The sequence below is a fragment of the Serinus canaria genome, chromosome 1A, assembly GCF_022539315.1.
Source record: "Serinus canaria isolate serCan28SL12 chromosome 1A, serCan2020, whole genome shotgun sequence".
Lineage (NCBI taxonomy): Eukaryota > Metazoa > Chordata > Aves > Passeriformes > Fringillidae > Serinus > Serinus canaria.
In genome coordinates, this window is record NC_066314.1 from 23290463 (window position 1) to 23304333 (window position 13871).

The 13871-nt window shown below is 40.0% G+C and overlaps 1 protein-coding gene across 2 annotated transcripts; it reads right to left on the bottom strand.

Moving 5' to 3' along the window:
* Positions 1–3424: 3424 nt before the first annotated feature.
* Positions 3425–7771, bottom strand: LSM8 (LSM8 homolog, U6 small nuclear RNA associated). 2 transcript variants are annotated; one of them, XM_050986857.1, is made up of 4 exons: positions 7659–7771; positions 6803–6843; positions 5275–5402; positions 3425–3683 (listed from the first exon to the last, which is right to left on the bottom strand). In XM_050986857.1, exons 1-4 carry the CDS (start codon positions 7687–7689, stop codon positions 3593–3595), a joined length of 291 nt encoding a protein of 96 aa, XP_050842814.1. In that variant the 5' UTR covers positions 7690–7771; the 3' UTR covers positions 3425–3592. The 2 variants fall into 2 exon arrangements, with proteins under 2 accessions (XP_050842814.1, XP_018765725.2); XM_018910180.3 differs by having other exon boundaries at positions 6803–6876; positions 7572–7716.
* Positions 7772–13871: the final 6100 nt, after the last annotated feature.

The following is a 13871-nucleotide window of genomic DNA, read 5'->3' on the forward strand; positions in this document are numbered from 1 at the left end:
CTTTTATTTCCTTCGGGGAAAATACAACTGATGTAAGAAATATCAGCATTTCTGCCACTACTGTAAGAATTATAGTAAAAAAAATTACAGTAAAAAATACAGAAAAAAAAAGGCCCCTGAAAAGGATCCTAAGGCAAAATATGGCACTCTGAGAGAGGCCATCAGGAACAGGATTCCCAGAACAAATACCTGTCTCTTTACAATCTTCTGTCATGTATTTTTAACCCAGGTGTGGTACAAGCTTTCCCTCCCTCACCTCAACAATCTTGAACTTCTGGCACATCTGGGTTTCATAGTTATTTGTCCATGAACACCTGATACTTGAAGTTATAATGCCTTTTTATTTAAGCAATTGAGAAGTTAAAACTGATTGATATGACACAGTTTTTCTGGCTACTTCAAGTTCCACTTAATCCACTGAATTATTTTCATTATTTTTATCAATAAACTGCAGCTCTATCAATTAGAAAGCAGAAATAAGAATCCATTAGTAAAAATTAGTAGCGTAGCATACACAGGTGCCACAAATGTATCATAGACCAAATATAACTAGCAAACACACCTTGGTGTTCTAACTGGCATAACTCACATTCAGTTTCCAGGTCTCTTCAACTGATGCTTCTTCTTGAGAAGTGCTGTTGTGGTCATGATAATTTAATTCCTAAAGGAGCAACAGCACATAACTTAGTATTTGTCATATTAACAGTTGAATAAATGAAATCCTTTCATACCAATGCATGGAGAACACAACCCTGGTATTTGAGGATAATTTCTATATTAATCTGCAGAGTAGAATTCTTAGCAGATTGCAGCAGCATGTAGCAGGGGCTAATTGGTGGAATTACGTTGCCATGGGTACAAAACACCTACTCAGGCACACAGATCTGGTACATCTGCTACGAAAGTAGTAGTGGCCATGAGATAAATACCATCCACCTGCACTTTTATCTTCAGTTCTAGCAGTGAGTGTGTTATGTGTGGATTGAAGAATAAACACTACCTCCAGGACTAAGGACAACAGGCTATAGTTGATAGGAAAGGTCAAGTTGTACAGAAATTGTCCACTGTGGGATTACAACCTCAAAACAGCATCCATGTTCCTTCAAACCAGTACAGCCAGTAAGTATGTACTTACTGCCTGAAAGCCACGCAGTATTTGAAGCACTTTGATGTGGATTGCAGTTAGAGAAATTGCCCTTGGACCACAGAAGACAGTTTCTGTGTTTCTTCATGCTTCATGTGTTTCTTCATTTCTTCTTTCTTCTTAATTTACTTAATCTCTTCATAAACCAGCTCATTCATTTCACTGGAGCATTTTTCCACTACTAGTCAAGAGCTGTCCTTTCACTCCAAGATCTCAAGTAATCAAACAAAAGGAGGAAGTGACCAACGTATGACAATGCAGGATATTTAATGGCATATGACAATTACCTCCAATTCAGCATTACTTCCTTTTGGCCTTAGTATCACCTTTCTCTGCCCTTCTCCTTTTTGTATAATATGCTTATTACTCTGCAAGGACTCACTGGATTTTACTGAATATCACCGGTTATTTACTGAATATTTAATCTAGGCTCATTGCAGGAAGACCGTTTCAGGAAAAAAGTATTCATCTCAGCAGGGCTCATGCAGTAAATATTGTTTTTACTGAGTGATTTCTCTTCACTATATACTTACAGGTACCTAGTTAGCCACTATAGCTTAGAGTCCCTGAAAGTTCACAAAGATTTAATTGCATCTTAAAATTTTTAGAAGAATTATCAAGTCCTACATTTGATTTTAAGAAATCCCTTCTGACTAGGTCTTCTGGCTTTGATCCCTTCACCATTGCAAATGATTTGTTTGAGGTAGATGGTCTCCAAAATGCATTAGCATTCCATGATTAATCTTCAAACATAATTTCTCAGCTATAAGAAAACATATTTCCATAGTTTCTCCAATGCTACTAGAAGTATTCAATCCATGTGTTGCAACTATAACTCTCCTAACACATCCAACAATAAGTAGTGCATTAAAAATCTGCTCATCCTGACTCCACTCTTTGCTCTGCACTTTTTGCTGAGCTCTAAAATACCTACTTTAATAATCTGCTTTTTCTTTATCAATACAATTCAGTTCCTATTTTCTTTTCTCTTGGGAAGGAATCAGCATTTCAGTAGCAAAAAGATTTTTTCTTGACTGTTTAATGAAACTGATTCTCTTGACATAATCAATTATAGCCAAAGTTAGCACTGACTTCTGGTATTTACAGGAAAACCTAATTTGACTTACTCAATGTTTGCTCAGCAGTTCCTGGAAGAAATGTGGACAGAACACAACACAGTACTAGATCACAAGACGGATAAAGGCAAAAAAAGGTTTGCTGAGCTTCACATGCTCCACCAAGAAAAACCTTAGAAAACAAGGTAGAAGCTACTAGAATTGAGAGACATTTTATGGAAAACATATATCTTCAATGTATTTGCTTCTCAAACAGTGAACTTGCAATGAAAAAAATCCCACTTAATAGTAAAATTAGTATAAAACCCCTTAATATGGATATTAAAATTCCTTTTTTCTGTTTTGACAGCACATTTATATACAGGGGGAAAATACTGGATCTGTGGGACACTGGAGAATAACAAAAACAGCTTTGTTCAAGAGTACAGACTTCATGCTGATATGGCATCAAACACACTATGCTGCAGAGCTTGTCCCACTTAGCTTGGCTGTGGCTAGTGTCTAAGAGCTCTGTATGTGATCATTGTTACTTGGGATCCTTATACTCAATATTAAGGCAAATTTCATTCAAAATAAATCATTTACCTACCAAAAGTATTTCTGTGTCTTTGAAACTATATTCTAAGGCAATGGTTACACATTAGCAAACAAACAATTCTCTTTCTATAGGTCTTATCCAAATTTTGAGCAACACAACAGCCTCTGAAAGGTAAAGAGAGAATGAGTTGGCCTGGAATTTAATGGGCTTCAAATAAATGCATGCATTTGGGTTTTTTGTTCCTGCTCACAAGTCTCCTTCTCCAATTTGTCTGCAAGGATAAAGGCATTACAACTCCTGCACCTCCAGTGGAGTCTTGGGGAACAACAAGGTCTGACACCACAAAAAAAAGTATTATGTGCATAAGTCATTAAGTTGACTTTTAACATTCTTCCTTTCTGCAATACACACATACACAAAAAAAAGTACAAAGATCAGTTTTCTACATAGAGCCACAACTACATTTAGAGATGGTTAAACTGACTGTTACACATTTACCTTCAAATAATCCTGGGTTAACTTGAAAAAACCTTGGTTTGCTTTTAGGAATGAGATCTTATTTTAAGAACAAGGTATATATACAAAGTATCGGGACCATCACTGATACTGACTGCATTTCCCAGTGAAACTATGCAGCATGAAATCCCAAAAGAAATTCAATGAAAGTATCTTTAGCAAAATGTAGAAACTTTAATTTACATGCAAAACTACAACATGTTCATAATACAAAACTGGTGACTAAACAAATTAAACACAATTTGTAAAAATTGTCCACATTGCTAAATAGGTCTGTACAATCAAAGATTTACAAAGTCCCAGTGCATTTTCATCTTTTCAGTGCACAACCGAGTTTAAAGGTTCTGCTCGAATATTCCCCAAGTCAAGAGCAGAATCTGTCTCTTCATCAATTTCACCAATCACAGCACTGCAATTAAAAAAAAAAAATCAGGTTATTATTTGTTGAAATCAAATCACACATTCTAAAAAAGAAGCTGCATTTTATCTTTTAACAAGCCTTACTTCCTGTTGAACTATACCAACTTCTGATTGAAGCTGTTTATTCCATGAAAGCTTCTAGTGATGCACACTGGAATGCTCAAAATACTTTGTATCATGTACTCTTTCTTTCCTTTTATTTTTCAATAGCTTCCCTATTTCATGAGAGTCCCCTATTTTGAAGTTACTGTTACTTAGCTGTTGATTTTTTTTTACTTCTTCCTATAAGGACAGTGAATTTCAGCATGTTGAAGAGTTGCATGGATACATAATTATTACTTGTAATAAATATGTTTGAATTTGTTAAGACTGCAAAAATAATTCTATATCACAGAAGCATATTCTGAATATATTTCAGTAATGTGGCTGTATGATGTCTTTCATCATCCATTTCAACTGTATGATGAAACAGTGAATAGTAAACCATTATTTGCTGTTTTATACACATTTTTACTATCTGAATGAAAAGCTACTGGTAGAGTGGCATACATAGTCCCACCTTTGTACACGTGTCAAATTAGTTTTTCTTAAAAGTTTAAATCAAAAGCGATGAGTATTTGGAATAATCCACTTTCTCAGTGATGGTAGATAAATGTACCTAGATATCAATTTAAGCCTTGGCATTTTGTTGTACAGAAGTATCCATTAGAATTAGAAGATGAAAATTCCTATCCAGGCTCATGTGTTGGTCACTGCAACATACTCTTTTTCCAGCTGTGATAAAAAAATAATCTTACTTTTACCATTGGTTTCACAATGCTGCTGCAAAAGTAATCTTCCAAGCTGGCCCACTTAGCAGGCCTTCTTCCATTTCTATTGTAACCCTCCCATGGGTTTGGACACCAGCTACTTCCCTCTGCACTCAATGAGCTTTCACCCTCATTTTGTAAAGAAATTTTATATCAAATACAAACTCCTACATTTGACACATCACTGCACTGGCTTCAACACTTGCTACACTGTCAAGTCAGAACCTTCAAGGATTTTCCAGATTATAAAGTGCTCTCTCTGAACATCTGCACTAAAGTAAAAAAAGAAAAAAAAAAAAACCAAAAATAAAATTGTTGCAAGTCAACTTTGTATACTAGGTTGCTGACTTTTTGCACAAAAATTCTATCTCATTTTTTAGTGATTATTCTGTCTTGCCCTTCATCATCTCCCAGCCTGTCCTTGTACAAGAGATACTGCAGCCCTGAGATCATCTTCAATCTCAACATTACAAGGCAATCACATCTGTCAAAGAAGTGTAGATGTTTGCTGTTTAATACAGAATCACAGTTGTTTTTTAGGAAGGATCAGGTCCAACCATTAACCTAACACTGCTGAGTCCAGCACTAAGCCATGTCCCTAAGTGTCACTTCTACCCATATTTTTAATACCTTCAGATTTGACAATACTTTCAGTGCTGCCCACAAAGATGTAAGGTGTGTGGGGCTATCACGATTTATACAGATTATGGCTATAAATATCCACACACAAGTCTGTATGGAAGGATTTAAACAAGAACATGAAATACTTACACGTTATCACCTCTCACAATGTATAAGCCCAGCACCACTTGCTCAACTCCTTGTGAAGAACTGAACACTCGTTCATGGCTTTCATCCAAAATCAAGTTTATGGTCTGATCAAAACCTTTGAGTGTTCCCTGAAAAAAAAAAAACACAAAAAAGCGCACTGCCATTGCCCTTAAAAATTTCCTCTTTGCTGTCAAGATATCTTAAACAGAGTGGCAAAATAAAGGTACTGGAGAACAGATATTCTATTCAGGTTTTACTCTGGCTTAAACACAAAAGCTGAAGAATGAAATTTTAAAGCAACAACTTATTTTAGAAAAGCACCCATGTGTTACTGTGTGTTCATGCTAAAAGACACAATAAGCTTAAGCATTATTATTAAAAAAATAAATTTTTCATTTTATCAATTATGTTCTTCTAGAGAACCAATTCTACTATTTCTACACTGGTTTTTTGTATGGACATTTCCAGAAATTAAAAAAAATATTAAATAAAGAACAGAAAAGTTGGATTCTTGTGGTCAACAATATTGAAACCACTCCTAAAAAGCAATTTAAGTGGTATCTCTTTGAAGGAGATTGCCTTCTGTTAAACTAATTATAAAAAAAAAAAAAAAAAATTAAATAATACAGGAATTTGTGGCACTTAAGTACATGTTTGGAAAATTATTAACAAAAATTTACAATCCCTAACTGATTAAGAAATTCAAACTCAAAACAACCCTTCAAACAGCCATAACATGCATTTATATCATTTAACAACAAGTCATATATACCAACTCCATTCAAACCTTTATTGATAGGAAGTATCTGGTAGCACACACACAAAGTTTACCAGACTGACTTCAGCCAAGCAGATTTGGTGAAGCCAACAGATTTCTGCTTTCTCTGTCCAAAGGCTGCACAAAGCTAAATGCAGACAGAGAGACACAATCCTCCTACAAGAATCATACTATTAAGTTGCACTCAAAACACAAAAGAATAAAAGACGGGGGGAAGGGATGCAAGAAAAAAAAGCCTCAGAACACAGAAGCAATAAAACCAAAAATATTATACAGTCTAATATATTAAGTTGGCCTATCCTCAGGTTTTCAGAAGCTGAGGATAGGCCAACTTATAAACAGAAGCTCACAACACTTCTCCAGCAATTCTCCAGCTAATGTTTTTCTACAGCCATAGGGAAGTAATGGTTTTAGCAGGAAAGCTGAAGAGCATATGGAACAAAGTGAACACTTTAGAGAGAAACTAAACTACTGAACAGAATGCACATTTTGGTGTATTCCCACAGCAAAAGCCATTTGACAAAAAGACCAAAGCATCTGCACACACAAATTTATCAATGGAAAAAAGCTGACATGACATGCAAGAAACAGTCTTCATAAAATTATTTTTTTAAGCTTTATGGCAAGTATTCTATACTACATAATTTAGAAGTGCAAATATGTGAGACTATCCTAACAGAGCTTATTTATTGCCACGATAGGAAGTCTTTATGGCGGAAAATAAAATGTTAAAAAAAAAACAAGTCTTACCACAATCATTCTCCCATCAGAAGTAATTACTGCAACAGTACCTGATATTTCATTAAGGAAACATTTAGTCATACCTGGAATAGAACCATTAACATTTTTTGAAGCATTTATATGTAATACAGGTTTTATGAGCCATTTAGAGCCTAAAAAGCCTATCAGCATTTTTTTTAAGCAGCATGGCTGACAGTAACATGTGACAATATATATTTTTCATTAACATCTCCTTGAAAGTCTCTCTTCACCCAACCATGGACAGTCATACACAAACATGAAAAGCCTTAAAAACAGAACACAGATTTGAGCTCATTTCTCTTCCCATTACTAACTGCACTGCCTCAAAATGGAAACAACAGTTTACGTCCTTAAAAAACTTTAAAAAGCTCTGCAGTGGTGATTTCGAGGCTAGATAATCAGATCTTCAGTATGAAGGCTGCATCCCTTCGTACTGAAGATGTGATTATCCCAATTCGATGATCATATATTCATCACCTTGACTAACTCTGGGTTACTAGCTTACTGTTGATGAATAAAAGTGAAAATGTCCATGGGTACAAGAAGCACAAAAAACTAACACCAAAAGCGTTGCAAGAACCCCAGCTTGCAGGTTTTCAGCAAGTGATGCGAAGCTGTTATCTAAACGCATGGTAACAGCCCTTTAAGGGCGCAGGCCCACCGCGACTCCGCTCATCACGGGCAGAGCCCAGCGCGGCAGCACCGGCTGCTGTAGGGGACCCTATTCTCCGCGGGACCTCCGGCCTGCCAGGCCAACCTGCCGAGAGGAGAAACCGACACAGCCAACAGGGACGTGCCCAAGCAGCAGAGCGGGCGCACGACCAGGCCCCGCTGCGGAGGATACGGTTGATGTAGTTCTCCAGCGCGGAGGTCATGGCGGCCGACTCTCTTCGCGGGGCGCCGCCACGTCCGGCGCGCGATGCTGACGTTGTGCCGGCGCGCAGGCGCACCGCCCGGAGCAGGGGCCGGCCGCGAGCGCGGGGAGCGCTAACGCGCTGGGGGCGGGAGGCGGGCAGGAGGTGGGAGAGGGCCGTACCAAGGAGCGATCGCCACAGCCGCGCGGGGGGGCTGTGGCGCATGGCACCGCCTGCAGGGACGCCGGGGTCCGCGGCCGGGGAGGGGCTTTGGTATGGCGTGGGGCGGGAAGGTTTGTCCCTGTAGCCGAGTCCATCTTCAGCGCCTGCCTGCCTCGTGCTGCCATTCTCCTCTCAGTGGCCGCAGGCAAAGAGCTGAGGTCAGGGGGTCATTATCCACGTGGAGACCAGTGACTAGAGGCGTCCCTCTAGGGACCGGTGCTATGGCAACTCCGTTCATCTTTATAGGCGACATGGATAGTGGGATTGAGTTCACTCTCATCAAAATTGCTGATGATACCAAGCTGTGTGGTGCCATTGAAAGGATGCTATCCAGAGGGATATGGATGGGCTTGAGAGACGGTCCCATGTGAATCTCATGAAGTTCAACAAGCCCAAGTGCAAGGTCCTGCACCTGTTCGGGGCAATCCCAGACGCACCTACAGGCTGAGTGGAGAGGTGATTGAGAGCAGCCCTTCAGAGAAAGACTTGGGGGTGATGGTTGATGAAAAACTCAGCATGAGCCGGCAGAGTGCACCTGCAGCCCCCAAGGCCAGCAGTACCCTGGGCTGCATCAAAAGCTGCGGGGGCAGCAAGTCAAGAGAATTGATTGTTCCCCTCTCCTTTTGTGAGACCCTACCTGTGTCACAGGCGCTACCAGCAGAAGGAAGACATGGAACTGTTGAAGCAAGTTCAGAGGAGGGCCATGAAGTTGATAAGAGGACTGGAGCACCTTCCTTATGAAGACAGAGTAACAGTTGGGAATGTTCAGCCTGGAGAAGAGAAGGTTGCATGGAGACCTCATGGCAACCTTCCAGTATCCAAAGGGGTTCTACAGGGAAGCCAGAGAGGGTTCCTTTTTCAGGAACTGTAGTGACAAGACAGTGAGTAATGGGTACAAATTGAAAGAGGGAAATTTAAGTTAGATATTAGGAAGAAATTCTTTACTGTGAGGGTGGTGAGATACTGGAACAGGTTGCCCAGAGAGGCTGTAGATACCCCAGCCCTGGTGGTGTTCAAGGTCAGGCTGGGTGAGGCCTTGAGCAGCCTGGTCTAGTGGAAGGTGTCCCTTCCTGTTGCAGGAGAGGTTGGGATTAGATGATCTTTAAGATCCTTTCCAACCTGTAAATTCATGAGTCTTGCTAGTCTGGGAGCCATGTAATCCTCCCTTGGTTTCCTGTGGGCAGCTGGTGTGAGGAGAGCAGGAAGGAGGCCTGACTGCTGCCCTTCCACATAGCCACCAAGTCCCACACAGCTGCTTGCTCATTTCCCAGTCAGTGGGATGGGGGAAGAAATTGGAAAGACAAAACCTGAAAAACTCTGGGGTTAAGATAAAGACAGTTTAATAGGGAAAGCGAAAGTCATGCACACAAGCAAAGCAAAACAAGGAATGTTTCCCATGGACAGGCAGGTGTTCCACCATCTCCAGGAGAGCAGAGCCCCATTACACGTAATGGTGATTTGGGATGTTAAATGCCATCACTCCAAACATCCCCCCCTTTCTCCTCCTCCCCACTTTATGTACAGAGCTTGATGTCATATGGTACAGAATATACCTCTGGTCAGTTTGGATCACCTGTCCTGGCTGTGTCTCCTCACAACCTCCCAGTTGGGAGGGACAATCTAAACCTCCCAGTTTAGATTGTCCCTGTCAGTAGTCCAACTTCCTTTTATTTCAGTAAAAGAGACAAATTGACAAGAGGTCCAAACTAGGACTTGGTTTCCAGCCTGTTTAACCTGTATTCCCTGCAGGTTTAATTCCTGCAGGGAATACAGTTTCTGGAAAGGAGAATACTATTGTTTGTTCTCTTAGCATGCCAATTGTTTTCTTGCATACTATAGCCATCTGAACCATGGGGAAAGCAAAATTAATTTTTTAAAGGCAAATTAGGCAGAAAAAAAAAAGAAGTGTTCTTTGGCACCTGTGAAGGTACCTACACCAAAGTAGTCTCTGAAGAATTTGTCCAACGGCTCAGCCTTTATCAGAAACATGACAAGAGATGTCAGAGAACAAAATACTTTTGGAATTGAGCATTACATAATTCTCATCCTCTTAAGCTTTTATTATAAGAAGCTTAATTTCCACTAATGGTTAGACCAGCACTGCAATAATTATTCTGTATTTCATGTAAGAGGCTAAAGGTTTTTGTTGGGAGGATTGACATTTTCCTTTTCATACTCTTCTTTCTCTTTGTATAGAGACATTCTCAAAGGCCAAGAGCATGAGATCATTGCGATACAAGGATGTAGGATGAAATCTTAAAATACTTTCAGAACATTGCCACAATACTTGATATCAAGGATCTCTGATCCACCTGTTTATATTACAAGTGTCCCTCAAAACCAGAGAAGGGCTTTTTAAAAAAAACTGTTTTTATTTTACAAAGGAAGAATAAAACCCAAAGAGTAAGGCCAGGCTCCTGAAGTCCGGTGCCCAGGCTTTGCCAAACCAGGTGCTCAAAAGCAGTTAGTATCCTCAGTATAAAGGAACTCTGAAAAGAGAATTCCTGGCTTCATCTACTCTTAGCCTCTTCCTGAAGGCAGGCAGCTCAGCCCTTCTTCTCACAGCCCTAATTGAGGTTCTATCCTCTGTTTGAAGCCACCACTGCTCCTATTCTCTTCTTACAAAACACCCACACACAGAGAGGAAATGGAGAACTCTAATTTAAACCCGTATCTTTTTTTGGGGAAAAAAATATACCTCCTCTTCCCTTCAGGAGCAAGGTTTGGCAGGCTAAATTACAAATTGGGGGCACAGGTTGCGTAATTGTGTGGAAGTTGCGGCCGGTGCGGAGCGTCCGAGGGCAGGCGCGACGCTGTGGCTCGGCCTCGTGCCCAGCAGGGGGCGGCCCGCGCCGCTGCCCGCCTGCCTCGCGCGCAGCCCGTGCGCTGAGGGGAGCGGAGCGGAGGGCGGCGAGCGGCCCTGCGCCTCGGAACCGCCGTGTTCGGCCTCTGCGAGGCACCTCCGCCTCCTTCGCACCGGGAAAATAGTGTTCTACCCGACAGTTAAATGCGTTTCCCGCTAAAGATGACTGTGTTTCCCCAGTGCTTACAAAGCGAGCCTTCTGTGACTAACTCAGACACGGACATTTCACAGGTTCACGCTTGCGTTAGACCAGACACATTTTATTTCTGGTGGCTATGTAACATTGGCAACATTTGGGATCAGAAAACTGTAGCTAGCAACGCTTTGCCCGTTCCTTCTCTTCAGTTGCTGCAGAGCTGCCCTTGGGGGCATACTAATAATAATGCCCATTAAGCTCTCAGATGAAGAAACAAAAGACCCTTTAAAAAAGCTTCCTTTTCTCTTACATTGTTTAGTTATAGCTTACTTGCTAATTACATTTACTCCAGTAATTAAAATCAGTTTATTTCTGCAGTTGATTCTCCAAACGTTAAGGTTGCTATGGCAAGTGATTGCTCCATGTTATGCTTTCTGCAGAATATGTGACCAGCTCATCATGCCCTGTAGTGTCTGTACACATTCCAGCTTCCTTGAAGTCTGCCAGGGCAGGGAGGAAACCCTGCAATGGTGCTTGTAGGTGTGTGTGCAAGCAGCTGTGTGCAGAATTATTTAGCCTAAGGTTGGTAAAATGCCTCAGTAAATGCTTTGTTGCTACTCACAGTATAAGGCTTGTTTTACATCTCTGAAACCATGCTAGCTGCTGCTGGCTGTGCTTTCCTTAGTTACTCAGAAGTAGCCAGGTTTTATAGAGCCTGCCATGCTGAAGGGTGAAATAGCTTTGTGATGCTCTTGTGAGAAGAGGGGCCCTGACTGCTACTGTTGTGCCATGGCATGTCAAACCATGTCCCTGTCAGATCAGATTGAGAAAGATGCAAGACTTATTCCTCCAGCTTCCTTGGAAGCTGAAAATCTAGTATAATCACCTGATGACTGTTGGAATAGGAGCTTTAAAGAATTTAATATAGCAAAATGCCCCAAATTAGTAACATCTGTCAGACTGCTCAACAAGAATTGCATCCCTTGGATGCTGCTCAAGAAAAAAATAGCACCTGAGGTAGGAAATACTGGAGTGGTACATACTGAAGAAGAAGAATCAGGCAGTATGTACTCCACAAGAAAACTAAGCATCCCCAAATCCCACATATTTAATTTACTTAATCCGATAACCTTTCTAATACTTTCTGAGACTCAAAGTTTTAAATCTCTCTGATTTTCACCTACATACCCAGAATATCACTTCATAGAAAGAGCTTAGCCCTTTCGCTTTTCTTTAGTTTATACACACCCAAGCTGGCTAAACATGATTGGTTATGTGTTCAGAAAAAACAGAAATATCCCTTCACCTCCACTTTATTCCTCTGAATCTGTAGAAACTTTAGGACCCATTATCAGCTATGCAAGGATATAGATTTTTTTTTTTTTTCTGGTAGCTAGAGAAGAGTAGCAATCTTGCTTATCTCATGCATGACTAGCTGCAATCTAAGCTATGTTTAATGTGTAATATTATATCAAATGACAGGGGTTTGCAAATAAACAACTGGAAAATGTCATAGAAAGTTAACAGTCTGAAAAGGGTTGGTAGACTGCGAATGTGTTACAATGCACTAGAAACTAATCTGTAGCATGAGGTCTCAAAGTACTTTCTATTTATCTTTAGAAATTCATTAACAAACACCTGATCTGAATTTTGTTATGATAGCAACTGCTGCAATGGAAACCTTGAAAAAAAAAAAATTACTCCAAGTGCATATTTTCCCCAGCAATTTTTGCTAAAGTATGCAAAATACTATAGCAATCTTAATGAGAATATCCCTACTTTATGTGTTAACCATAAAAAATAACTTTGCATGTTTCTGTTGGCAGGAAAACAAGCTCTTTTCTATTTTCCTCCCTTTTTTACTGAAGAAATGGATAACAGCTGTAGAAGTTCAGTACCATTATTCTCTTAGCTAATAATTTTGGGGGATGTTATGAACTATTGGTAGGATAAATGCCATTGGTAATGGGTTGTGTACCTACTACAAAATAACAGAGCAAATGGATTCTTGTTTTCAGTTGTACTAAGCAGAACATAAAGACAATTCTGTTGAACCTAGAATAAATAATAAGCTTCAAGTAACTGACATTTACTAGTATGTCATGGAATCATTTTTACAGTCATAGCTGAAATTGTATTTGCTAAATTGCTTTCATGAAGGAGGCTTTTCCTTCTGATAGATTCCCTACTTCTCAAAGTATAATTCATCTTCCTGTAAAAGCACTGATCCTAATCTTTAGTCTGCATTAAGATGACTAGATCTTCCAGTTTTAATTATAACGTCCTTTATCTTAATACTCTGCAGAGATGCCCATTTGACCCCATTCCACTTCTTTTTTCATATGCTCTGTGGCACATAATCACCATGTAAAAGGAACAGCACACTGTCAAAGGACTCTGTTCAGAGGTGACTTACATCTTGCCTGCTGCCAGATATAATGTGGATTGAACTAAAAAATCAATATATTTCTGCTTTGTAATTTATATAGCATCATTATTTTTTGAAGTAGGTTATCCATTGTAACAAAGAGCAGTCTTTTGGCACCAGGACCTTTGAACCAATTACGAAAGTGGAGGAAGATTATACTGGGCAGATTTTGTCCTGCCCAGAAGCGGTGTTGGAATCCTTGTTGGAAACCCCAAGGAAAAATGATCAACAGGAGCAGAAGATAAATAGGACTACCCACTTTTCTTTAATAGGCACTGTGTTTTTTCTGATAAAAGGCATAAGACCAGAGGGCAACAGGAGGCTGTTTTTCTTCTCGGTAGGCTATGCTATGGAAAGCAAATCTTGAAGAACAAGAAACAGAATTGCACCAACAGAATGAAGAGAGGTGGCACACGAGGATGGCAGATGCTATTCTTTCTTCAGAGCCTTGAGGCAGGCTGTCTGTTTAGTCATTATTTCTAGCCTAGGATTTTACAAGCTGCTACTTCAACTGAGTATTTTCTCTTATTATTTCCATGATCTCCTTGGTAATC

Excerpts from the sequence above, each read along its gene's own strand:
- LSM8 (XM_018910180.3), bottom strand. The coding sequence starts at position 7,689 with ATGACCTCCGCGCTGGAGAACTACATCAACCGTATCCTCCGCAGCGGG. Across the intron at positions 5,403-6,802 it reads CTGATGGGAGAATGATTGTG|GGAACACTCAAAGGTTTTGA; the intron begins GTAAGACTTGTT and ends TTTTTTTTTCAG. Across the intron at positions 3,684-5,274 it reads ATTGTGAGAGGTGATAACGT|TGCTGTGATTGGTGAAATTG; the intron begins GTAAGTATTTCA and ends TTTTAATTGCAG.